We start from the raw sequence: 25927 nt of genomic DNA, 5'->3' as shown, positions 1-25927 counted from the left end.
ACAACTCTTTAATAAAAAAGAGTCCAGACAACTCTTTAATAAAAAAGAGTCCAGTACTTTTTCCCCAGTGATCTCCTGCCCCTCTTCCTTCTAGACCCAAGTTCTTGCAATCACAGCCCTGGGGGGTAGATCCCATAGACTAATTTCTTCTGTTGGGGTCAAGTTGGATTGTCTATGATCTCTTACCCTTTGCTGTGGGTTGCAGCTTCTTGTCCCTCTCCAGCTCTTCTTCCTGTAGGCGGTTCATAATTTCCTCCAGGGTCTTCTCAATCTCCACAAAGGATGGACGCAGTTTGGGGTCCATCTGTAGGCATCCACACCAGCCATGAGCTCCGCCCTCCTCCCACTCCACAGGTGGAATTTGAATGTGTTTCTAGCATCTTTTAAGAGGCAGATGTGCAGCTTTTTTGAGATTTTCCCGAGGCCCTAGGCCATGAGAATGATTCCCAGGGATAAGGCAGGAAAGATGCTACTGTCATTATCTTTTACTATCTTAGTTCTTTTTTTGTGTGTGTCTTATCCCCTTGTTTGGAATACAACCCTCCAAAAGTGTACGCTCACATTGGTTTCTTCTGTTTTTCTTGAGTTCTGATACTGATCTATTTTGGGGAATTACATGAACAAAGCCTAGCTACTCTTTTGTCCTAACAGATCTAGCCTGGCTATCTAGCTATATAAAACGAAGGCCAACAAGCATTTCCTCCATGTGCCTCAGAACAAGCGTAACCCACAGTCCAACAATAAAACCTGACCAAAGTTCTTTCAATACCCAAATGCAAGGAGTGGTAGGTCTGCCCTGCAAGCTGAGGATTATTGGGTAATACAAAGCTGTTTTTATCTTCCCTTGGTCCAGGGCTCTAGAGACCCTGGCCAGGCCCAGAAGAGGAAGTGCAGTTGGTGTTATACATCCAGTGAAAATGTGTCCCCTCATGAGGCTAATCAGCTGCCTCTCCCTATGGTCTTAACCAGGTGGAAAAGGATTCAGACAGCCCCTGACCAAAGCCACAGGGAGAAAGACACTCACATTACAGCAGTTGAAGGTGAGCTGCAGAAAGTCTGGGGGACAGTCTCCCACCATGTGCTGGAAAGCGTCATAGTCCAGCCCGAAATTCTGTGGATGGGTATGGTGGGGTGGGTACAGGGACATGGGTAGACAGGTCATTAATCCCCCACCCATCCTGGCCTGTTCAAAAGAGGAGGCTGGGAGCTGCCTCTCAGAAGTAGCCACAGAATGAGTACCAGCAACTCCACCCCAAGGACAAAATAGTTCTATAGGCTCAAACCAGCCCCGTCCCAGTGGCACTGGGCCCCAAGCCTGTAGCTCACCTCTGTGCGGGGAAGATAGTCTGGATCAGCCTGGATGCGGGCGATGATTTCGCAGAGGATGATACCATAAGAGAACACATCTGCCTGGTGGGTAATCAGACTTCAGTTGCCCTCTCAATGACAAGAAGATAGGGGTATCTTCCCCCATGTCTTAAAAGCCCAGACCTAGGACTTATAGCCCATGTAAATCATTCACTGGGCAATTGCCAGATGCCATCGCTGCTTTGGGCAAAAAGAATGTTCCTTAACCTGAACATAAAGGTTGACCCTTAGTACCTTCTGCTAAAAGTGGATTCTAAAGAGAACTAGGTCTCCAGATCCTCCAGACTTACCTTCTCATTATAGGGCTCATCTCGGAGAACCTCGGGTGCCATCCAGAAGGGTGATCCCACCACAGCCAACTTCTCATTTCCCATGCTGTGGGGTGAGATTATAAGGAAAATGAATTCACCACTGCCTGGCACACTGGAAATTTTCTGAATGTTGGAAATTCTTATTTCCCATGGATGGGTACAGAGTAGGACTGACTGAAGTCAGTCACTGAACTATTGTGATCAAGTCCTAGCCTCCAGGGAGGAAGCTGGATTTTCCCCTAACAATCTCCTCTGCAGCCCTAGCATCCATTAGGACTACTCACCTGGCATCAGGAATCTTCTCAGCTAGGCCAAAGTCAGCCACCACTGCAGAATAACCATTCTCATCTCTCTTTATCAGGCAGTTCTAGAGGTCCCAAAGAAAAGAAGATGGCTCACAAGTGGGAATTAGCCAGCTATAGAGTTATCACCTATGCCTCCCTAGTATAGGGCTTCTCGGTGAACTACATTCTACACTGACTGACTTCAAGTGGTCAGAAATGGAGGCTTTAAGACAGCCATAAGAGATGAGTCAGCTCTGGAACTTCAGTGGCTACCGTAGGTGTCACTTCAGTCTCTAAACTCAAATATTTACCCTTGCTTTTTATGTTCTTAGCCAGAGATATCTCAATAAACAAAACAGAAACCCTTGTCCTCTTGAAGCTGATAGTGTAGGACAGACTATCAGGTCCTTGGCCTCCCTTCCTCTTTTCTCAGAGTGCACAGACCCTAGTCCCAGGCCTTAACTTGCCAAGTGAGGTAAACTAGGACAAGTACTCTAGCCTACACTAACTTTCACTGCCCACCAATTACAAGTGACTTCATTTCCTGGGATGAAAAGTTTGATCTGGCTGGGGGTATAGCTCAGTTGCAGAGTGTGTGCTTAGCATGTGTGAGGCCCTCAGTTTGATCCCTAGCACTGCAAAAAGAGATCTGGCTCCTCCAATTGGCCTACCTCTACCTGACACCTCGCTGCTCCTGGAATCCCTATGCATTCCCCCATCCAATTTGTCTTAAACAAGTCTGACTTCAAGATTGAACAAGCCCTCCAAACCTTTGCCTTTGCTTAAACCATTCCCTTTCATTTGGGATGGTCTGAATTCATTCTTTCTCATGTAGTGCTGGGATCAAACCTGGGGTCCCATGTGTGCTAATCATGCACTCTACCACTGAGCCACACCCCCCACATCCTCATCCAGTTCTCCCTTTTACCTAAGAAATTTTTATGTCTTTTCAGGCAAATTGCTCTTAAGTCCTCACCTTTATATCTCCCTCTTTTCTCAACTTCTTTGGCTCCTGTATGCTATTTCCTCTTACAGTCTAGCAGAGGTTATGAACACCTCAGGAGCAGATTCTGGTTTGGTCCTTTCTTCCTCCCCATATTTAATTCATAAGTCAGACTAAGGATATGTTCACTGAACAAATGCTGTTATCTGCAGAGAAAAGAGTGTATCCAAATGACCTATAAACAAACATAAAGCAGCAACCAGCTCTCCCCAAATAGCTGCATTCAAAATAACCCTAAGCCACTTTGGCTTAGGAGGTATTCTCACCCCACCCCTTCCTCCAGAGGCAGCAGAGATCAGGAATCCTTGGCTTACGGAAACTTTTCTGGGGCCAGTAAGGCCCGATCTGACCAAGACCAGCCCCCTTTCCCTTGCCAACCTTGTTGTCTAGTTGCCAAGACATTGTCAAGTCACCTCTTGCTTACTCAGCATCAAGTACACATTAATTATTCTGGCCTTGATGTGATTACACCATTCTTCCTCAAGCTGGAAGGAGCCTGTGATTTCACCACACTTCCTACCCTGGATCCCAAGTACATATACATCGTCTGGCTTCCAAGAAGGACTGTCCTTGTGCTTGTCCTGGCTTTGACCCTCCCATCAGTCCTGCCGAATCAGCATCCCAACTCCCTGACTTGATAAGAAATGGGCCCTATGCCAGTCTGCATTAGCCAAAACCATGGGTAAAGGGCACTATCCTATCATGTCTCTTTTCCTTTCTCCTATTTCACCAACAACTTAGACTCTTTGTCTCTAAGGCTTGGACTAAAGTCCTATTTACTATTAGAAACAACCCTATTAAAGCCAGCTTGGGAGCAGCAGGATAGGAATAGAATGTGGCCATAGTATACCACCCTTGTCAATGCTGTTCAGTTTCTACCCCATATTCATAGAGGCCTGTTCACTTTCTGCAAATCACCCATCTAGTAGAAAGTGACTTCTGAGTAGCATCTCCAGAAGCAGCTAAGAAATGGCTAAGGCAGGAATGATCATTGACCTACAGTGTGGGTTAAGGTTGCATAGCCTAGTGTTCCTAGAGTGGGAATGGACCGCCACTTCTCTTAAGGTTTCTCCATAGCCAGTAGTTGGTCATTGGAACCAAAAAAAAAAAGTCAAATAGTCTACATCTGAGGTGATAAGAAAAATGAGGAGCCCTGACCAGGATTAGCTTCAAGTTTCCCAAAAACCCCGAGCCTGCCCTTTAAGAAATCTAAGCTAAACCAGCCATAGAGGTGCATGCCTGTCTTCCTAGTGACTCAGGAGGCTGAGAGGCCTCAGCAACTGAGACACTGCCTCAACAAAAGGACCGGGAATATAGTTCAGTGGTAAAGCATTCCTACCCAGTACCAAAACAAACAAAACACTAAGCTAGTCAGGTTTAGCTTGCGACACTTTTTTTTTACACTCAGTGGCTTCTGCTGGAAATATTCTCATTGAAGATCCCAGTGAGTTCCCTAACAGCTCAATAGACAAAAATAGTTCTTAGGTTATTTGGTCTTTCTGTTCATGCCACAGCTAATTATTTTCTTCATCTGTGTATGATTCAAGAATTGTGTTAGTATTGGGTATGTACAGAATATGGCAGTCAGAGCCATGCAGCTAAGACTACCTAGTTGGAGACTATTCCCACAACTTTTTTATTCTCAACTGGCTTCTATGATTCTACAGTTTTGGGTTCCCTTCTCTACCTTTGGCTACTCTGCAGACTTCAATGGAGGCTCTTCTTCCCATCCCATAGATGATGCTTTCAAGAGTACTGTCTTAGACCTATATGCTCTTCTGGTACTCCATTTCTAATTACCACCTCTGTGCTGATGACTCAAATGTATATACTGAGCCCTAGCCCCCCACTTTTTTTTTTTTTTTTTTTTGGTAAGTTGCATATCTAATCTTCTGGACATCTCCTGGATTACTCATATTGAACTCCATTCATACAAACCTGAACTCATCCCCCCCCCCCAAAAAAAATACCCCAATATTTTACTTAGAAAACTATTTTTTTTATGTTCGTTTTGTTTTTTAGTTTTGTATACGTGCACACATGTGTTGGTAATTGAACCCAGGACCTCAAGCATGCTAAGCACAGGCTCTACCACTGAGTTACACCCACAAGCCCCTAGCTTTTATTTTTATGTCTTTTGGTATTGCCACTTTCTACCCAGTTTACTAAACTAGAAACCTGGAATTCATCCTAGACTTTTTACTCTTATTTCCACCAATTTTAACTTCTAAACATTTTCAGACTGGTCCCTCTCTTTTTATTCCTATTACTGTTGCCCTAGTTGAGGGCCTTATCATTCTTCCTCTGAATGTTTCAATACTGTGCTAACTGGTCTGTGTGCTTCCAGAGTTGGCCTCCCATAACTCATCTTCCTCATTTCTGCCAGCATTATCTTACTGAAATGTGAACCTGTGTTCTATTTAATAGCAGATAATGACATGTTCCATTGGTATGAAATGTCCAGAACAAGCAAATCCGTAGAAATAAAAAATAGATTAGTGGTTGCCAAGAGCTAAAAAGAGAGAAATAGGGTGAAGTTTCTTTTTGAGGTGATGAAAAGGCTTTATAATTGGATAGTGGTATGGGTGAATATATTAAAAACCTCTGAAATGTATACCTTAAATTTGGTGCATTATATATTTTTAATTAATATTTGTTTTTAGTTGTAGATGGATACAATACCTTTAATTATTTATTTTTATGTGGTGCTGAGGATTGAACCCAGTGCCTCACACATGCGAGACAAGCACTCTACCACTGAGCCACAATCTCAGCCTGCATTATATCTTAATAAAGCTGTTATTTTAAAAAAGCTGGCCATGATTCTTCCTTTCCTATCTACAAAATAACATCCAAGTTAGATAGTCTGATATAGTCAGACTTTTCTGTCAACCTAATCCTCTGCCACTCCAACTTCACAGTGAAAATCACATTTTTTATACTATTCCTTTCATCTGATCTGGAATACTATTCATTCTCTACCATATACTTATTAAGGAGAATTCATTTTCAAAATTCAGCTCAGGCATCATCTCTTCTGAGAAGACTTCTCTGCACCTGAAGGTTAAATATCCTTTCCTCAAAGCATCCTATTCTTATTTCTCCTATCTTAACATTTGCCACATTATAATGAAAATGTCTATGTTTCTATAGTACCTTACCCAACTAGACTGTAAGTTTAGGAAAGTGGGGATGTCTTAGGAGGGAAGTGGACTACAAAATACTTTCTAACCCCTCAGGTAAGTGAATGATTGCCCAGTTCTCTACATGGTACATTTTTCACAGGTATAATACCATTGTTTTTTCAAAACAACACTATCAGAAAGACAGATCTGAGATTTTTAAGTTTAATGAGAAAAGTGAGGCTTTTAAAAAGTAAAGACCTCAATCGCCTGATTCTAAGAGGGTCTCTCCTAATTCTTTGGCCTCTCCAGAGGGTCAGGTTTAAAAGCTTTCTGCTGGAGACAGCAAGTCCATGGCAGGAGCAATGTATACTTATGAAAGCAGCAGGAACTAGGGTCTATGACAAAGGGATACTGTTTGTGGAGGCAATGTCATAAGGCCTCTTACTTGGGAACCTAGTCCCTACCTCCAATGTTGGCTAATTTCAGGACATCTAGTATAATGCTTGCATTTCTGACTCAACTGTGGCTACAAAATATGACACTCAATTAGACTAAGGAGCCAGCCCAATTTTTAGGCTGTTTGGTATGCAATACACAAAAAGAAGACTTCTGAATGAAGTAATTTTGCCTAGAAAAGCACATGTATAAGAGGCCCAGCCAGAGTCCCCTGAGGTGAGAGGTAACCTTTTTAGATTCAAAAAGTAGCACAAACACTGCTGATGCATGGTGCCAGTTCCCCTTAGTATAATACATCACACTGCATCAGAGTGGCTTACAGATTTGCCTTTTCAAGGACAGGGAATGATCCCACTCATCTCTATATCTTTTACCTAGCACAGGCACACAGAAAAAAATCCTGGTAAAAGTTTGTTAAATGAAAGTTTGGCCACATGATCTGGGCCACTATCAAAAAGCATGTGCCAAGTGCATATACTAATCATGTATTCAACTCTCCATAATAGGGACTGAGCTGACAAGGGGATCAAAAGTGTGGCCAGGAGTGCATTTTTTGGAAACCTACACAAAATTTTCAGAACTGGGCCAGAGTAGACATCTGAGAGAAATTCCTGAGGTGTCCTGGAATTGGCATTGAATAACACCACCCAGAGAGGAGAAATACCAAGAATATGTGCAGTGTTAGCTTTAGGTAACAACAATTAAAAAAAAAAAAAAAAAGTAGAGGATAGGAAAAGCAGCAGAATACAACAGACACTAGTATGGCAATATGTAAATCAATGGATGTGTAACTGATGTGATTCTGCAATCTGTATACAGGGTAAAAATGGGAGTTCATAACCCACTTGAATCAAAGTGAAATATGATATATCAAGAACTATGTAATGTTTTGAACAACCAACAATAAAAATTTAAAAAAAAAAAAAAGGTTCTCAGTATGCCATCACCTCTCTCCTCACCTCAGCATACTCCACAAACCCAGCTATGACCAGATGAAAAAAGAATTTATTTTATATATCAAGAAAGGTTAAGTGGTTCTTTTCACAGCAAAGGCAAATCAGAGAATGAACTGCCCTCCTAAACACCTCAGGGATTTCTGTAGTCCAAGTCTCTTAGGTCTCTTAGGTTATCTGCTTTAAGTGGGTGCAGTGACATATGCCTGTAATCCCATCAATTCAGAAGATAGGCTGAAGCAAGTTCAGCAACTTAGCAAGACTGTGTCTCAAAAAAATAAAGAGCTGGGGATGCAGCTCAGTGGCAGAGCGACCCTGGGTACAATCTCTGGTACTGAAAAAAAAAATTCTGTTTTGCTGTAGTATGTTCCATCTCTTGCCCTCCATCACACCATATGATCCTATATCTTTACCCCTGGTGCCTGTGTAATGAATGATCTGCTCTGACATCTATCCCCCTGATTAGACTTAAGAGCTCATGGAGGTTACAAGACTGAATTTCAGTCATTTCTATGTCCCCAAAACTGTGTCCTCTGATAGCACAGTATAAATGGTTCCCTGAAACTGTTGATAATTCTCATTATAAAAAGTAACTCCATCCAGGCATGGTGGTGCATGCCTGAAATCCCAGCAGTTCAAGAAGCTGAAGCAGGAGGATTGCAAGTTCAAAGACAGCCTCAGCACTTAGCGAGGTACTGAGCAATTTAGCAAGACCCTATCTCTAAATATTAAAAAGGGTTCAGTGGTTAAGCACCCATGGGTTCAATCCCTGGTACAAAACAAACAAACAAACAAACAAAAAAAAAAACCCAACTCCAAGATGTCCTAAAATCCCTCCAGCATTCATATTTGTTCTTTTTTCTGTCTTTTATTTTTTGTGGTGCTGGAGACTGACCCCAGAGCCTCATGCATGCTAGGCAAGTGCTCTAACATTGAGCTGCATCACAGACCCTTTTTTTTTTTTTTTTTTTTTAGTTAATAAATACCTTTATTTTGTTTATTTTTATGTGGTGCTGAGGATCAAACCCAGGGCCTCGAGTGTGCAAGACAAGCACTCTGCCACTGAGCCACAACCCCAGCCCCCAGACCCTATTTTGTTGTTTGTTTTTGGCACCAGGGGTGCTTAACCACTGAGACACATCTTCAGCCCTTTTTTATATTTTATTTAGAGACAGGTCTCGCTAAGTTGCTTAGGACCTTGCTAAATTGCCCAGGCTGGCTTTGAACTCAAGATCCTGCTGCCTCAGTCTCGGGAGCCACTAGGACTGCAGGTGTGCATTGATCTGTAGATCTGTTTTTAAAATGTTTTTAGTTGTAAATGGATACATTACCTTTATTTACTTATTTTTATGTGGTGGTGAGGATCGAACCCAGTGCCTCGCATGTGCTAGGCAAACACTTTACCACTGAGCTACAACCCCAAACCACCATTTGTTCTTAATTCATGCTCTTTACCCTGAAAACCAGCATTTTTTATTTCTAGCTGTGTGGCCTACACCATACATGGATAGGCTTTTCACTCAGGAGGAATCAACAGGGTGACTTCAATGGAGTCAACATTAATTCCACCAAAAAAAGAACAATAATCACCAAGAGCTAGAGATACAATTCACAATGCACAATCTCCTAAGGGTAGCCACAGATCATTAGTAGTGCTTTCCTGATGCCAGGTAGTAACAGAATTAAGCAGAAACTAACTGTTCTCTCAGTTATCCTGAAGAGCCAAGGCTCACGTACAGTTCTACTGGTTGCTACTGGAGCACCAGTAAAAGCCTGTGTGTAGTACCAGGGGTTGAACTCAGGGGCACTCAATCACTGAGTCACATCTCCAGCCCTATTTTGTATTTTATTTAGAGACTGGGTCTCATTGATGCTTAGTGTCTTGCTTTTGCTGAATCTGGGTTTGAATTCTCGATCTTCCTGCCTCAGCTTCCTGAGGCACTGTGATTACAGGTGTGCACCACCATGCTGACATTCCCACTATTTTCCAATCTTCCTGTTATCTCTGATCTGGGAATACTGAATTGATTACTGTTGCAAGGACAGAATCCATTTTTGCAGATAGAACACTTAAGGTCTCAAGAGCACTGAAGACATCAGAAGAGAGGGAGCAAAACTTGGTCTGGAACCCCAAATCTCAGTTCTTGAATAGATGTTTTGGCCTCTGTGCTATCAGTCCCTTCCCTGAAACAGGGCCAGAAAACTGTTTACAAAGGCAAATAAGAGGAATACTTGAGAAACACAACAGAATAATCAAATACTATGAAGTGTAAACCACAGAAATGTAAGGAAACCTGACACCATCCTTAAAAGAAAGCCAACTCAAACCCAAGGTTGATAATGAAGACATAATTTGAAAACTTCAAAGCCCTGTACTCTGTCCCTTTAGACTTAATTCTCCCTTGGGGATTCTAGTTCTTATGGTCATTGTCCCCTGCCATACAGGTGTCCTTGGTGGGGCTGGTCTGGGCATGAACATACAGTTCTCTCCTTAGTCCTTGCAATACAGTTAATCTGATGCTGGAATGTTCAGACAAAACTTTCCCAGAAAATAATCAGAGATTATAAGAGGACACTGATAATACATTAAATTGGATGGTCTGGTTTATAAGACTCTTGATAATCTTCAGTTTGAGATCCCCTACAATTTACTTCCCAACCTGCCAGTAGAGCTTTCAAAAATCACTTGTTCTCACCACCTAGGAGTATACTCAGCATCTCCTTAAAGTCTAGACCCAATGAAGCATAGCCCAGATACATGGAGTTATTTCTCCTAAGTTCCTAGTTTCTCCTCCCAAGTCAAATGGCACTGGAAATACTCACTTCCTATAAGGAAAACCAGAGATGGTGGTCTTACCCTATAGTAAAAAAAGTTACTCATTTTTATAGCACAACACAATAGGCACAGACAGAACCACACTTGGACAAAGTGCCTTTGGGGTACAGAAGAGAATATGAAGAACTGTTAAAGGTGAGCTTTCTTCCAGAAAGTCTAGTCCTGGTCTAGAATGATCTCCCGTGCTCTGAAAACTATAGTCTATGTAGCTAAACACTCAATTTTAAAATGCTGTATACTGTTCTTTAGTTATTTCCCAACAAAAGTATAAATACCTCTAGGTCAGAAATCCTCCTTTTCTAATATTCCTTCACCCATGGAGCCAGACATAGGAGACATTTATGTAGGTATAGGGAAAATACCTATCTGTATGATTAATTAATAACGTCACAAATTCCTATTAGCTTAGAAGAAATGGCCCTCTATGAGTAGGAAGCAAAGATCTTGTTTTGGCTGGATGCCTAAAGTGACAAAATCAACTTAAGACAATATCTAAAGTGTCCCATTCCACACATTTGCCTGGAATATGTGCAGAGTTTTTTTGTGGTGCTGGGAATTGAACCCAGGGCCTTGGGCATGCAAGGCAAGCACACTACCAACTGAGCTATATCCCCAGCCCACATGTGGTTTTCTTACTCTTGATTTTCCAAAACATTCTGGAGGGAGAATAATGTCTAAGGAAGGGATAAGATACTGCCTTCCAGATCCAAACTGACCAAATATTCAATTCTTACAGGTCTAATATAAATAAAGAGTTCTTCATAATGAGGCCTTAGTTGGTTCTCAGTTCCTACTTCCTAGTCTTGTGCTCCTTCAGGAAGAGTACAGCTGCATATAAATGCCTCTGCCACACCCAGAAGCCTTATGATCACCTCCTTAAAGCAATTTTTCTCTACAGTAGTTTTTAAGACAATGGCCATGGTCTCTCAGGAACAGTACTATTGTTTAGAACACCAGAACCACTCCAATGTGAAGGAGCTAGGAACTTATGTTTTAGGCCTTATTGACTTTGAAAGTATATAGCTGCTTTTGTTTCCTTTGGTAATTTTTTCTTACAACAGAAAGGGTTCAGGAATATGTATGCATGCATGTGGGGAGCCACATTGAGTAACCAAGCCTTCCAGTCCTGATGCACCATGGGGATCTGAAAAATCACTGAAGTCTGGCTTGGTAGTGCCATGATTTGTGACTTGGTCCCCCACCCCCACCCACCTCAGATAACAAGAAGGTTGTCTTTGTGGGGCATGCCCCTAGGGTTGAGTTACACTCACCTGTTCCCTTGTAGTCTTGCCCCTTCTGCCCTTTTTTGGATAGAACTTTCTAAGAACAAGAGTCCCCCCCAATAAAAGCTCACTTCTGATCCTGTTCCTTCTCTTATGACTTTCTCTTGCTCTTCCTTTTGGGGAGCCTGAGGCTGAGAGCTGGGGAGGCCGTCCTGAAGCTTGTGTAAAGGTAAATTGTGTCTTTGTTTTATTTTGTGTCCCTGCAAATTCACATGAGCGATCTTAGTTCAGCTGCCTGCACTGGTCGGGGGCAGCACACGCATTTATGTATGTGTGCATATGTATATGTTAGGTTAGGGGATGAAATAACAGCTATTCTTGGTCAGGTACTAAATTAAATCCTTTCCTGAAAGATTTTAATTTGGCTCTTGTGCAGAAGTCACATTAGGTATATTAGATGGCTTTATAGTTCCCCCAGATTACTTATATCCCTTGTCATGGTGATATCCTGGGCTATTTGACCCCGAGGTACCAATTTTGGAACCTGGCCAACTTCTGAAAGCAACTTTTTTTCTAGCCTGGTCACACAGAAATTCAGACAGCAAGAGACTACTACAGAGACCAATTGATGCCAAAAAGGAATTGGCAGGGTGGCAGAAACTTAATCACACAAACAGAAAATGGGTCAGTACATTATGACCTACTAAGTACTCAAAAGCTGCATCAACCTGGGCACAGTGGTACACACCTGTAATCCCAGGGACTTGGGAGGCTCAGACGGGAGGATTACAAATTCAAGGCCAACCTTGACAATTTAGTGAGACACTGTCTCAAAGTAAAAGAGCTGGGAATGTAGCTTTAATCATAGAGTGTCCCTAAGTTAAATACCCAGTACTGCCAATTATTATTTTTTTACACAATACCTTTATTTTATTTGTTTTTATTTTTACATGGCGCTGGGGAACAAACCCAGTGCCTCACGCATGCTAGGCAAGTGCTCTACCATTGAGCCACAACCCTGGCCCAGTACTGCCAATTATTAAAAAAAAAAATTTAAAAAAGAATAGTGAGATTAAATCTATAAGAAATTTCAATAATTCTAAACTCACTAATAATTGGTTTCTTATTATGGCTTTCTTGGTAAAACAGGATGGTGTCTCTTAAAATTTTATGAAAGTAAAGCTTTCATACCTTTGATGTGAGGTCCCGATGGAAAATGCCTTTGAAGTGAAGGTAGCTGAGGCCCACTGCTATGTCATAGGCCAGTTTCACCCTCACAGTCCAGGGCAAATGCAAGTTACTGTCTAGCAACTGTTCCAAGTTCCCAGAGTTGATATACTGTGAAACAGAAGGAAAAACCAACTATCATTTAGCATAAATGTTTAGGCTGAGATGAAACCACTGGAGAGTAAATACCTAGAAAATAGAGGCTACGTGTTTATTTATTTTTTATATTAGATGTTGATGGGAATTAATTTTTTTATTTATATATGGTGCTGAGAATCAAACCCAGTGCCTCACACATGCTAGGCAAGCACTCTACCTCTGAGCTCAGCCCCAGTCCATATTTAAAAAGTTACCAAGGGCTTGGTCAGTGTTGCACACAAAGATATCTTCCTTCAAAGAGATCACAATATATTAAGGGATATAGACTAATAATATCAAGGGGTAAAAACTAAAAATATAGGTATGAACAGGTATGAGAGTACCATGCAGTGCTGAGGATACACATATTTATTTAGTCTGGGCATGTCAGAGGAAATAATCAGAAAGGATGACCTGGGTAGCATGAAAGGAGAATAATTACACAGAAGAGAACAGCACATGAATTACAGGTTAAGTACATGGTGTATTTAGGAAACTAATTTACTCAATGTGGCAAGAGTGCATGAATGAGGGGCTAGGGATGTGGCTCAAGTGGTAGCGCTCTCGCCTCACATACATGAAGCACTGGGTTCGATCCTCAGCACCACATAAAAATAAATAAGTGAAATAAAGGCTCTGATGTCCATCTACAACTAAAAAATAAATATTAAAAAAACAGTGTATGAATGAATAAGGAGGTGAGGCTGATATGTTTTGCTAAAATACATGGACTTTATCCTGTCTCTAGGGAATAAAAGAGGAATTTTAAGCAGGGGAGTTAACATGGGTCATATTTACTTTTTAAAGACAAGATCATTTTAGCAATGATATGATAGGTGGATGAGAGTGCAGAATACAGAGAAGGGGAAACAGGACAGTAGTATAATAATCTCAATAAGAGAAAGTCTTCTGAGTTAAAAAGATAGAGGAGGCATTAGAACAAGGCAAGATTCAAAAATATATTTACATGGCAGGATCAAAAACAACAACAACAACAAAAAAAAAAACCCTTCATGCTGGGCATGGGGGCACTCACCTGTAATTCCAGAAGCTCCAGAGGCTGATGCAGGAGGATCACAAGTTCAAAGCCAGCCTCAGCAACTTAGTGAGGCCCTAAGCAATTTATTGAGACCTTGTCTATAACTTAAATATTAAAAAGGAATGTGGCTCAAGCGGTGACGCGCTCGCCTGGCATGTGCAGGGCGCTGGGTTCGATCCTCAGCACCACATAAAAATGAAGATGTTGTGTCCACCGAAAACTGAAAAATAAATATTAAAAAAAAATTCTCTCTCTTTAAAAAAACAAATAATAATAATAATAAAGGGATAGGGATGTGGTTCAGTGGTAAAGCATCCTTGGGTTCAATCCCTGGTACCAAACAAAAAACCCTTCATGTTTGCCTGGATTGGGGGATAAGAACAATGAAAAGCTATAGGATGATCCCAGGCTACTGGTACCTGGATATCATTATTTATAGTTATAGATGGACACAATAGCTTTATTTTATTTATTTATCTTTATGTGGTGCTAGGGATTGAACACAGGGCTTCACACATGCTAGGCAAGTGCTCTATCACTGAGCCACAACCCCAGCCTTGGATATCATTATTAAATATCCAGAATATAGGGAGAGGAATAAATATTAGAAGCAGCAGCAGCAAAGTTAAAAAACGTGAGGTCAGCTGGGCCATGTTGAATTTAAGGTACTTGTAGGGCAACTGAAGTAGAGATGGCCTTTAAAGAGTCAGTTTAAAATTGAGAAAGAGGGCAGAAGACTGTCATTTAGGAGGCAACAACATTGAGCTGAATCAGTCATTGATGCCAAGGAATTCAAGACACTGTCCAGGGTTAACACACAGGTAAGAAATTAGAATCCTGAGGGACAAGAAAATATAAAGCAGCAGCAGAAAAAGAAGAACCAAGCAAGAAAGTCATCTCAGACTGGGTGTGGTGTTGCACACCTGTAATCCCAGCGGCTCAGGAGACTGAGGCAGGAGGATTGATTGAGAGTTCAAAGCCAACCTCAGCAAAAGTGAGGTGCAAAGCAACTCAGTGAGACCCTGTCTTTAAATAAAACACAGAATAGGGCTGGGGATGTGGCTCAGTGGCCAAGTGTCCCTGAGTTCAATCACTGGTACCCCTGTCCCCCTGCCAAAAAAAAAAAAGAAAGAAAGAAAAGAAAGTCATCTCCGAAGACAAGAAGAACATTCCAAAAAAGAAATGACCAACAGTATCAAATGCTATAGATCAAGTAAGATGTGCTTGAAAGAGTTCACTAAATTTGCAATTACAAAGTCACTGGCAACTATGATCAGAGCAATTTCAGTGAGATGGGTAAGACCAAAGGAGTGAATAGGAGATAAGGCTATGGAAAAGCTACATGAAGATGTACTCTTTCAAGCAATTTAGTTGTGCTGGGCACACGCCTGCAATCCCAGTGGCTCAGATGGCTGAGGCAGAAGGATTGCAAGTGCAAGGCCAGCCTCAGCAACTTAGCAAGGCCCTGTCTCAAAATAAAAATTAAAACAGGCTAGATGTGGCTCAGTCATTATGTGCCCCTGGGTTCAATCCCTAGTACCACACCCTGCCCCCCCCCACACACAAAAAAAATCAAGTAATCTGGTTGTTCTTTGTCATTTCTTCATAGTCATGAAGCACTTCTTTGATTGAATCCATGCATACTCTACCACTGAACTACATCCCTAGCCCTTTTTATTTTTGATTTTGAGACAGTGGTTGACTAAGTTGCTGAGGCTGGTCTTGAACTTTCAATCCTTCTGCCTCAGCCTACAGGCATGTGCCACCACACTTGGCAACAGCAAGTAATTTTTTGCAGCTAATATTTATAAAGTGTTTATAATGTGTCAGATACTATTCTGAGGACTTCGTGTATATTATCTTATTTTATCTACACAACAAACCTATGAAGTGAGTGTACTAAGAGACTAAGTATCCCTTACCTGCAATGTTTGGGACCAGAAATGCTTCAGATTTCAGAGCTTTTCTAATTCTGGAATATGTGTATAGTGTTTATCTGTGTTACTCTCATTTTACAGAAGGCATTTAAAGGTTAAGCAACTTATTCAAGGTTACCCAATTATTAAGTGGCAAGTCAGGAAGACAATACAATCTGGATCCAGAGAAAAAGCTCTTTACAACTACATTACATCGAAGAGTTAAAGACAGTGGTGACTGAGTCAGAGAGCTTCATGCACAATACGAATTAAAAAATAAATATAACTCTATAGGATGTATTATTTCCAATATTCTCCCAAGTAGAAAAAGGGGCAGATTCCTCTAAGAGTAAAATTTGTCTCTAATGCTTTTAGGGTGGGGATGACATTGAATTTACAAAGGAATGGGGAACCTAAAAGGATAAGAGGTGAGAGATTTGAATTCTAGTCTAATTATGCCTCCTGCTAGCCCCATTTAACTCTGGACAAATCAACTAAAAGGCTGTATCTCCTTAGGTTATCCTATCTATCAAGTTGGTTTGATAACCTCTGATTCACCTAATTCATGAAGTTACTATGAGAATCTAATAATTTTTCTGATGTGGTAACATAAGCACCAAAAAGAACCAGCTGGGGGCAGCATCATGCAGCACATCTGATTCCTTTAAGAGATGGATCAGGTTTGGTGGGGTGGAGAGAATGACTAAAGATACACCTTCTTACTTCTCAAAAGGGAAACCTGTCCATCTGCTTCATCCTGTTTCATAACTCATCTTTTAAAATCTTAAAATCATGTGTAATGAAGCACAATATCTTCTTTTCTTCACTCTAGCTAAATCTGCCCAAGGTTCACATTTAAGGTGTTTATTAGCTGGAAAAAAACTGAACTGGTAAACTCCGAACTATATGGGGGCAACAAAGCTGACATCTAATCTTGCAGTCAAGTTTCTTTAGCTCTAAGAGTCAAAATGTCTGAAGAGGTAAAAGTTCACTTCTTTGGCACAGTGAGAATGTGACATAGAAGGCTAGTTTTCAGGAAACACTCAGGTTCACCCCCAGTGAGTGTTAACACTGTATGTGCAGTGATAAGACTCTCTGAAGGCCAGATGAGGCCAGGACTCTTGATTTGGTTCAGAGAAACACAGGGTCTGTTCAGCCGTGTCTCTGAAAATCTAAGAAATTCACAGACCAAGCCAGAAGGTGGAGAGCATAAGAAAAGGTGGGATAAGATGAAGAATCATACTAAAAGACTCTGGCCTTTCCAGACAAGATGGAAAAAGCACAAACCAGGACCAGAGAGGAAAACAAATGAAGTTTATTTTTAAAACCCATTTATTTTGCTTGCCTGTGATGAATACATTGGTGGAACTGATAAGCCTTCGGCACTCAGAAACCACAACTTCTCAACTTCACAATGTCTTAAGACCTGTACATGTATGAAGAAAGGAAGTTTGTGATCTGCCAGCAAGGAAGATTTCTAGGTTGCTACAATGCTATGTGCCCATTAGTTGGAACACTCCCTTCCCAGAAGCAACTCCTATTACAGACTCAGCTGTGTAGCCTCTAAACAAAGCCCTCAGTGGGAAGCAAAGGTAAGAGCAATTGCACTAGCACATTCAGCTTTCCCAGATGGGGATAACAGATGCTCAGCTTTTGTTTTCTTCCAAACTACTCCCTTGGGCAGCCCTATGGGACAATCTAGGCACTGGCCATTTAAAAAAAAAGATCAATTAATTAATTAACTAATTCATTTTATTTTTGCAGTACTGGGGATTAAACCCAGGGGCACTCTACCACTGAGTTCCATCCCTGCCCTTTTTATTTTTTGAGACAAGGTCTTGCTAAATTCCCAGGCTGGCCTCCAACCTGTGATCCTCCTTCTTTAGCTTCCTGAATCTGGGATTACAGGCATGTGCTATCACAGCCAGTGCATTGGTAATCTTTAAATAATTTAGAGAAGCTTTATTATTTTTTACTGTTTTTTTTTTTTAATTTTTTGGAGTTGTAGATGGACAGAATGCCTTTATTTTATTTGTATATGGTTCTAAGGATCAAACCCAGTGCCTCACACATGCTAGGCAAGCGCTCTGCCACTGAGCTACAGCCTCAGCCCTATTATTGTTTTATTTTAAACTTTAAATCCAGAAAGTCTTATCAATCAATCAAATGTTGTAAGTACTTCAGTATATCTCCAAATCTCTGCAACTGTTATCTATAAACCTATACCAACTTTACCTATACCAAAACCTGACTCTTTCCTTCTTGGTCTAATATTATAATAAAATTTGTTCCACTTTCTTTTTTTTTTAATATAAAAATACAGTTTGCTCATTAGATATCAAAATAAAGTAACATTAACATTGTTTACAAAACAAAAATCAACATTTTGCAAAATTTTTGAAGAGCCCAGCATTTAAATAAAAGATGTATTTAAAGTAGATCATTACAAAATAAATTGAATTTTCTGGGTAAAGAGTTGGGGATTTTAAAATAATACTTAAAGTAACTTAAATAGTAATGACAATAGTATTGATACCACTATTCTAAAGCGCTTTCATATATTCTTCTACACAAATATATATTTATATAGTCACACATTATCAGTATTATATTCAACTTAGCATTACTCATTTTCAATATTTCTATGTAGTCTTTTTAAAAATTTTTTAGATGTTGATGGATCTTTATTTTATTCATTTATTTATATATGGTGCTGAGGTTCAAATCCAGTGCCTCACACATGCCAGGCAGGTGCTCTACCACTGAGCCACAACCGCTCCAGCCCCTCTGAGATATAGTCTTCATAATTAAAAAAAAAAAAAAAATTTATTTGTTCTAATAAGTTATACATGATAGCACAATGCATTTTGATTCACTGTATTTGTGTTTAATACCTGGCTTCATTAAAGGTATCTTTTCCTAGAAAGCACTCAATAACCAAATATGTGCTGTTAATTAAATAATGTTATGTAAATAAATTACTAAAAATGTAAAAAATCATTTTTTTATATCAGATGCCAATGTCCCCACCACCAAAAAAAAAAAAAATCACCAGAAGGAAAGGTTAAGTAGACACTGAGTTTTATACTTAGGAATATAAATTCAGGTTATTTCTACAATATTTTTTTGTTTTGTTTTGTTTTTTGAGACAGGGTATTTCTATGTTGTCCAGACTGGTCTCAAACTCACAGACTCAAATAATTCTCCCACCTTGTAAGCTTAGTCCCAGGCATGTACTACAACATCCGACTTAATTTAATAAAAAAACTCCTCTTATTCCACCTCCACATGAAAATAAGAACCTGTCTACTTACATGAACATTGTATCTCCCTGTGTTTAGAACAGGGCCTGGCATATAGTAAATGTGGGTATATAAAGATAAATAAGACTTGGTTTACACCTTTAAAAAGTTCAGTAAGAGACACAAGGGTAAGCAAATACCACCAATAACTCTATAGCACAAACAAACACTGAGGGTATGAAAATGGAGACTAACTCTGCCTAGGAGTTTAAAAAGTTTCAAAGGGGAAATAATGTCTGTGCTAGATCCCAAAAGATAGTTAGGAATTGGTGCTATGAACTGAATTCCTTGCCCAAATTTATATGTTGAAACCTAATGCTCAAAATGATGGTATCAAGACCTGTGGATTTTGGGAAGTTAAGGGGTCATCAGGGTGGAAGCCTCAGTACTCTAATTATTAAAGAGGGGGAAGGTGAGAAGACAGCATGTTGGTGCCCCTAGAATTCTTCAGAACCTTCTATTATCTAGGGACACAGTGAAAGGTTGTCCATCTATGAACTATTGCAGTGGGTCCTTAACAGATACCAAATGTGTCAATGCATTGATTTTGGACTTCCCAGCCTTCTCAACTATGAGAAAAATACACTTCTGTTGTTTATAAGCCACCCAGTCTATTGTATTTTGTTATAGCAGTCCAAATGGACTAAGATAGTTGTCTACACAGAAGAGTATAGGTTCCTCCCATGTACCCCCAGTAAGGTCTGGTGGGTACCAACTCAGGTGCAGGCAGACACATAAATATGTTCACACAGAGAATATTCTGGAACAGCTCTAGGCAATGTTCACTGCCCCCTGAGATGATATTAATTATACCCAGGATTTCTGTTCAGCAAGACTAGTAGCCTCACCTACTAGTAACCATTTTCAATGTACTGATACCTGTAACCAATCAAGTTTACTTCTGAACAATGGTTCAAAGGCATTCAAACAAGGTTTGAAGAAAATATCAACTGTAAGAATTATTCCTTTTTGAAAAACACCTAACTGGATTGGAGCTAGAGTACTTACCCATGGTAGATAATTGCTGTAATTCACACAGCAGAGATTATTGCTGCCACCTAATTTGTAGGGTTGTGCTAAAAGGAAGATCTGTCCACCCCTCTATCTACCTCCCTACACAAACACTGAAAATCTGCTAGGTAAAAACACAAAGACAAATGGGGCTAGTCTCTGCACTTAGTTCACAGTTTAACTCAGATCATATCTAGAAAAGATGACACATAATCAACAAACGTTTTTTCCACACTTGCAAATAACACGATCAGACATTTTACACAGAAATATCATTTTAAGTCTTTTTTCTAAGGGTATATTCCAATTATTTTTAAATTTATTTATTTTATGTGGTGCTGAGGATCAAACCCAGAGCTTCACACCACTAAGCCACAACCCCAGCCCTAGAAATATAATTTTAATAGTGGGTATAAAAGCTGTATGGAAAGGCCAAGAAGGAATTGAGGCTGGGAGAACAGTTAGAAGGCTTCAGGAATCATCCAAGTGGGAGGTAACAAAGGCCTCAGTAACACAATGGCAGCAAGAATGAAAAGAAGGTTAATGTCAGAGAGACATCTTAAAGGTAGAATCAAGGGGCAGGGGTTGTGGCTCAGTGGTAGAGCGCTTGCCTAGCATGTTTGAGGCACTGGGTTCGAGTCTCAGCACCACATATAAATAAAGAAAATAAAGGTCCGCTGAAAATTAAAATAAATACACACACACACAAACACACAATAAATAAATAAATAAAAATTTAAAGGTAGAATCAATAGAATTTGGTGTTTGGTCAAAGGCAGGAAATTATTTTATTTATTTTTAAAAATAATTATTTTTTAGTTGGACACAATATCTTTATTTATTTATTTTTATGTGGTGCTGAGGATCGAACCCAGGGCCTTGCATGTGCTAGGCAAGCACTCTACCACTGAGCTACAACCCCAGCCCAGGAAATAATTTTAAAAGAAAGGTACACAAAGTTAAGTCCAGCACAATGCTTATATCTTACATCATTACCCTATCACTTAGGTTATTCCATTAACTTTCTAACTAATCTCCTTGCCCCCCTTTTCATCTTTTTTTTTGGGGGGGAGGAGGGGGGTGAGTAGCAGGTATTGAATTCAAGGGCACCCAAACACTGAGCCACATCCCCAGCCATTTTTTGTATTTTATTTAGAGACGAAGTCTCACTAAAGTTGTTTAGTGTTTCACTTTTGCTGAGGCTGGCTGTGAACTCTTGATCCTCTTACCTCAGCTTCCCAAGCTGCTGGGATTACAGGTGTGTGCCATGGAACCTGGCTTCCCCTTTTCATCTTTTTTTTTTTTAATATTTATTTTTTAGTTGTAGTTGGACACAATACCTTTATTTTATTTATTTACTTTTATGTGGTGCTGACAATCGAACCCAGGGCCTTGCATGTGCTAAGTGAGTGCTCTACCACTGAGTCATAACCCCATCCCTCCCCTTTGTATCTTAAAAAGATTTAGTCCTTGGGCTGGGTTGTGGCTCAGTAGAGCATTTGCCTAGTACGTGCGAGACCTTGGGTTTGATCTTCAGCACCACATTAAAAAATAAATAAATAAAGGTATTGACAGCTACAACAACAACAACAACAAAAGATTTAGTCCTTAATTCCAATTTACTTTTCACTATATAGCCAAGATAATTTTTCTGAAATACCAATACGAAGCCACTCCTTTATAACAATTATTCAATGATGCTCTTACTTTTAGTATAAACCCACAATTCTGAGCATATCATACAAAGCCTTTAACTCCTATTTATGCAAGTCTGATCCAGTTTACCTGCACGTTTGTCCACACTGCTGATCACTTTACCTAGAATACCCTGCCCCTACCTACACCTGGCTAATATTCACTCATTCATGAGGATTCAGTTCCATTTCGTGGAAACCCACAGGCAGGGCTGCAGTTAAGAATGACCTTTTAGGCCAGGCACAGTGCATTCCAATAATCCCAGCAATTTGGGAAGCTGAGGCAGGAGGATCACAGTTTCAATCCAGTGATACCCTATCTCAAAAAAATAAAAAGGTCTGGGGATATAGCTCAGTTGTAGAATACCCTTGGGCTCAATTCCCAGGACTGGAAGAGAAGAAAAAGAAAGGAAGACATTCTACATAAAAGCAACACACAGTTAAGAAAATGATACAGATGTTGGAAGTTCTGCTTTCTTTTTTATTAACCCTTTCTGCATAAGTAGGGGGAAAGGAATCTGTAAGTTGAGATGGGAAATTCAGTATAATAGAGAAGTCCACAGAATATAGACTTAGACTACCTAGGACTAAATCTCATCTCTGACTACCACTAATTGAATGGATTACCCAATTTCTTTAGTAGACTTTTATAAAATGGGAATAATCATAGTACCTAACCCAAAGCATTATTATGAAGATTCAAGGAGCTGATGTACATAAAAGGTGAAGAGCAAAAGTGAGCAGTTGATATATATAAAAGGTGCAGTGCTGGGAATCAAACCCAGGGGCCTTATATATGCTAGATGAATGCTCTACCACTGAGTCACACCATAACCCTGTTGTTATTATTCTTATTATTATGTTTATTATTAGTACAGAAGTTTTGGAATACCAAGATGAAGCATCTATAGTTAATTTGGCAGACAGTGAAGGCTACTTAAGATTTATAAATAAAGGTATAATATGATGTGATGGGGGTTGGAATATGTTTCCCTAAAAGAATATACTCAAGTCCTAAACTCTAGTACTTGTATTGGAAATAGGGTCTTTGTAGATGTAATCAAGGTAAGATGAGGTCAACAGGAGTAGGATGGGCCCTTAATCCAATATGACTGGTGGCCTTATGAAAAGAGGAAGAAGAAAGTGGTCTTGGTAGTGCATGCCTGTAATCCCAGTGGCTCAGGAGGCTAAGAGGTAAGAGGATTGAGAGTTCAAAGCCAGCCTCAGCAAAAGTAAGGCACTAAGCAACTCAGTGAGACCCTATCTCTAAATAAAATACAAAATAGGGCTGGGGATGTGGCTCAGTGGCCAAGTGCCCCTGAAAACAGAATCCCCAGTACCCCCCCCCCCAAAAAAAAAGAGGAAGAAGAGACACAAACATAAGGGAAAATATCATGTGATGATGGGAGTAGAAAACGCAGAGGATGAATCTAAAAGATTTAGCAACTGAGTGGTAGATATGACAACTGAGAAAAAAAGAGTCAAAGGCAACTCAGAGATCCCAAAGTTAGATGTTCAGAGCATCAATGAAAAGAGATCCCAGAATCTTATCTTACTTATTGTGCCATCAATAAGCCAGAAAACCTAGCATCAGTGTCAATAATCATAGTAGCTAAATCAGTGGTTTAGCAGATCCTGGCTCTGTGGCTGGGTCTTCTACAGAGGAGGGTCTGAGTCCTGACCTAGTTCTCACTGTAGCCCAATAATGCCTTTGTGCTGGCCACTGTATGTTTGTTGGTCAGCTCTAAACACAAAGACTAGCAGATATCCCATCCTGCTGGTTTGGTTTAAAGAAGAAAAGATAGCTTTGTTACCTCCCTGGGTAATTCCAGGACAGGCATTCCAAGAGCACCCTGTGGGAGGCTTGTGCTCCAAAGGATCTTCCTGTTCTCAGTTGAGAACCCACAGCCGCTGTAAGAATACATTCGCCAAAGCCTGAGTTTGTCTTGGTATATTACCTTTCCTTCTAGGTTGTTCACTCAGGCCTGCCTGACTTAAACAGTCAGTAGTAATGAGGTGACTCAAAAAAGAAAAGGGCCATTAGTTCTAGCTACAAAGTAAAAGGATTTGACTAACCCAAAATGTTTCAGAATATTTAAATGTTTCATTCTTTCTGACTTCACATGTGCTTATCTTACTTCCCAGGATACCCTTCTTCCCCATTGTAGCTTTTCTAATTTTTTTTTTTTTAACTGAGGATAGAACCCAGGAATGCTTTGCTACTGAGCTACATACCCAGCACCACCCTCCTTTTATTTTTAGATTTTCTTATTTGAGACAGATTCTTGCTAAGTTGCTTAGGGTCTCACTAAATTGCTGAGGCAGCCTGGAACTTGCAATCCTCTAGCCTCAACCTCCTGAGTTGCTAGAATTATATATATAAGCCACCACTCCTAGCTGTTTTGCTAATTTTTATTTATCCTTCCAAACCCAGCTGAGACTTCTTATTCTGGAAAACATTCCCTGATACTCCGTTACTCGATTCCGTATTTTGTACCTTTTGTGCCACTTCTGCATCCTGTAAATATCTCCACGCCTGCTTTTTTTGTTTTGTTTTGTTTTTTGGTGTGTGTGTGTGTGTCAGGGGTGGGTACTAGAGATTGAGCCCAGGGCCACTTTATCAATAAGCTACATCCCAGCCCTCTTTTTTTAATTTTAAGACAGGGTCTCACTAAATTGCTGAGGCTGGCCTAGAGCTTGCAATCTTCCTGCCTCAGCCTCCCAAGTTGCTAGGATTATAGGTATGCACCACTGTTCCTGGCTATCTACTCTTCCTTATCATGTACTAATAACTTTGGTTATAGGGACCAGGTCTCACTTTGTAAGCCCAGAATCCACTAAAGTGAATAGTAAACAGTTGAATGAACAAAGGTATAATAAAGTGCATTTAAATAAAAGTTTTTTTTTTAAAGAGAGAGAGAGAGAGAGAGAATTTTTTAATATTTATTTATTTTTTTTAGTTCTCGGTGGACACACATCTTTTATTTGTATGTGGTGCTGAGGATCGAACCCGGGCCGCACGCATGCCAGGTGAGGGCGCTACCGCTTGAGCCACATCCCCAGCCCTAAATAAAAGGTTTTTAATTTTCTTTTTTTTATTGGAATTCCCCCCAACTCCAGCTTAGAATTACTTATGAAAAAAATGTAATTTAAGGGCTGGGGGTGTAGCTCAGTGTTAGAGTGTGCTTGCCTAGCATGTTTAAGGCCCTGGGTTCAATTCCCAGTAAGATAAAAAGGAAAAGTATACTTTTAGAGGAATTTTCTGATAAAATGTCATGCAAAAACAAACATAATGCCTGCTATATGGTAGGCACTGAATATAAAGTGATAAAATAGTGTGTTTGGCCAATCAGTAATATAAAGTTCTAAGGATACTTTTACCATTACCCTATCATAGACTCCTCAAAATAGTTAGTATCCTTTAAACATATGGAAAATATAACTGAGATCTCTTTTTGGAAAGTATAGAAGATATTTCTTTTATCAGCAGTTTCTAAAAGGCAAGTAGAAGGCAGACATAGAAATATCTCCCCCTCTTTTTTGGGGGGAGGGGTGTACCATGGATTAAACTCAGGGGCACTCAACCACTGAGCCACATCCCCAGCCCTTTTTGTATTTTATTTAGAGACAGGGTCTCACTGAATTGCTTAGCACTTCACTTTTTGCTGAGGTTGGCTTTGAACTTAACGATCCTCTACCTCAGCTTCCTGAGCTGCTGGGATTACAGGTGTGTGCCTCAGCACCCAGCTCCCCCTCTTCACTCATACTTCTTACATACAGATACTGAGTATGACCCATTCACCACTAGTCTTTGTGTTTGGAGCCAACCAACAAAAATACAGTGGCCAGCGCAAAGGCACTTTTGGGCTACAGTAAAAACTAGGTTATATGCTTGTTCAGCATACTTAAAGTAGTATATGTGTTTTTCTGTGCATTTAAATGATTATATAAGAAGACCCTTTATGCACAAGATTCAAAAAATATAATTGCTGGCTGAAGATATAGCTCAATAGTAGAGTACATGTTTAGCATGTACAAGGC

The 25927-nt window shown here is 40.2% G+C and overlaps 1 protein-coding gene across 2 annotated transcripts in view; it reads right to left on the bottom strand.

The window, feature by feature from the left end:
• Positions 1–25927, bottom strand: part of Tesk2 (testis associated actin remodelling kinase 2) — a 147983-nt gene that overhangs the window by 1777 nt on the left and 120279 nt on the right. For both annotated transcript variants that reach the window (XM_046469010.2, XM_046469011.2), the window contains exons 5-10: positions 12751–12897; positions 1964–2046; positions 1659–1743; positions 1327–1410; positions 1025–1111; positions 187–304 (exon numbers count right to left, since the gene is read on the bottom strand). In XM_046469010.2, the coding sequence (XP_046324966.1) occupies positions 187–304; positions 1025–1111; positions 1327–1410; positions 1659–1743; positions 1964–2046; positions 12751–12897 (604 nt within the window). The remainder of the gene's footprint in view (positions 1–186; positions 305–1024; positions 1112–1326; positions 1411–1658; positions 1744–1963; positions 2047–12750; positions 12898–25927) is intronic.

This window comes from Marmota monax, unplaced genomic scaffold (assembly GCF_021218885.2).
Source record: "Marmota monax isolate L192 unplaced genomic scaffold, Marmota_monax_Labrador192_F-V1.1 WCK01_AAM20220418_F8-fsc00008, whole genome shotgun sequence".
NCBI lineage: Eukaryota > Metazoa > Chordata > Mammalia > Rodentia > Sciuridae > Marmota > Marmota monax.
Note: the sequence above shows the minus strand (reverse complement) of the source record. Positions and strands in the feature narration are given on the sequence as shown.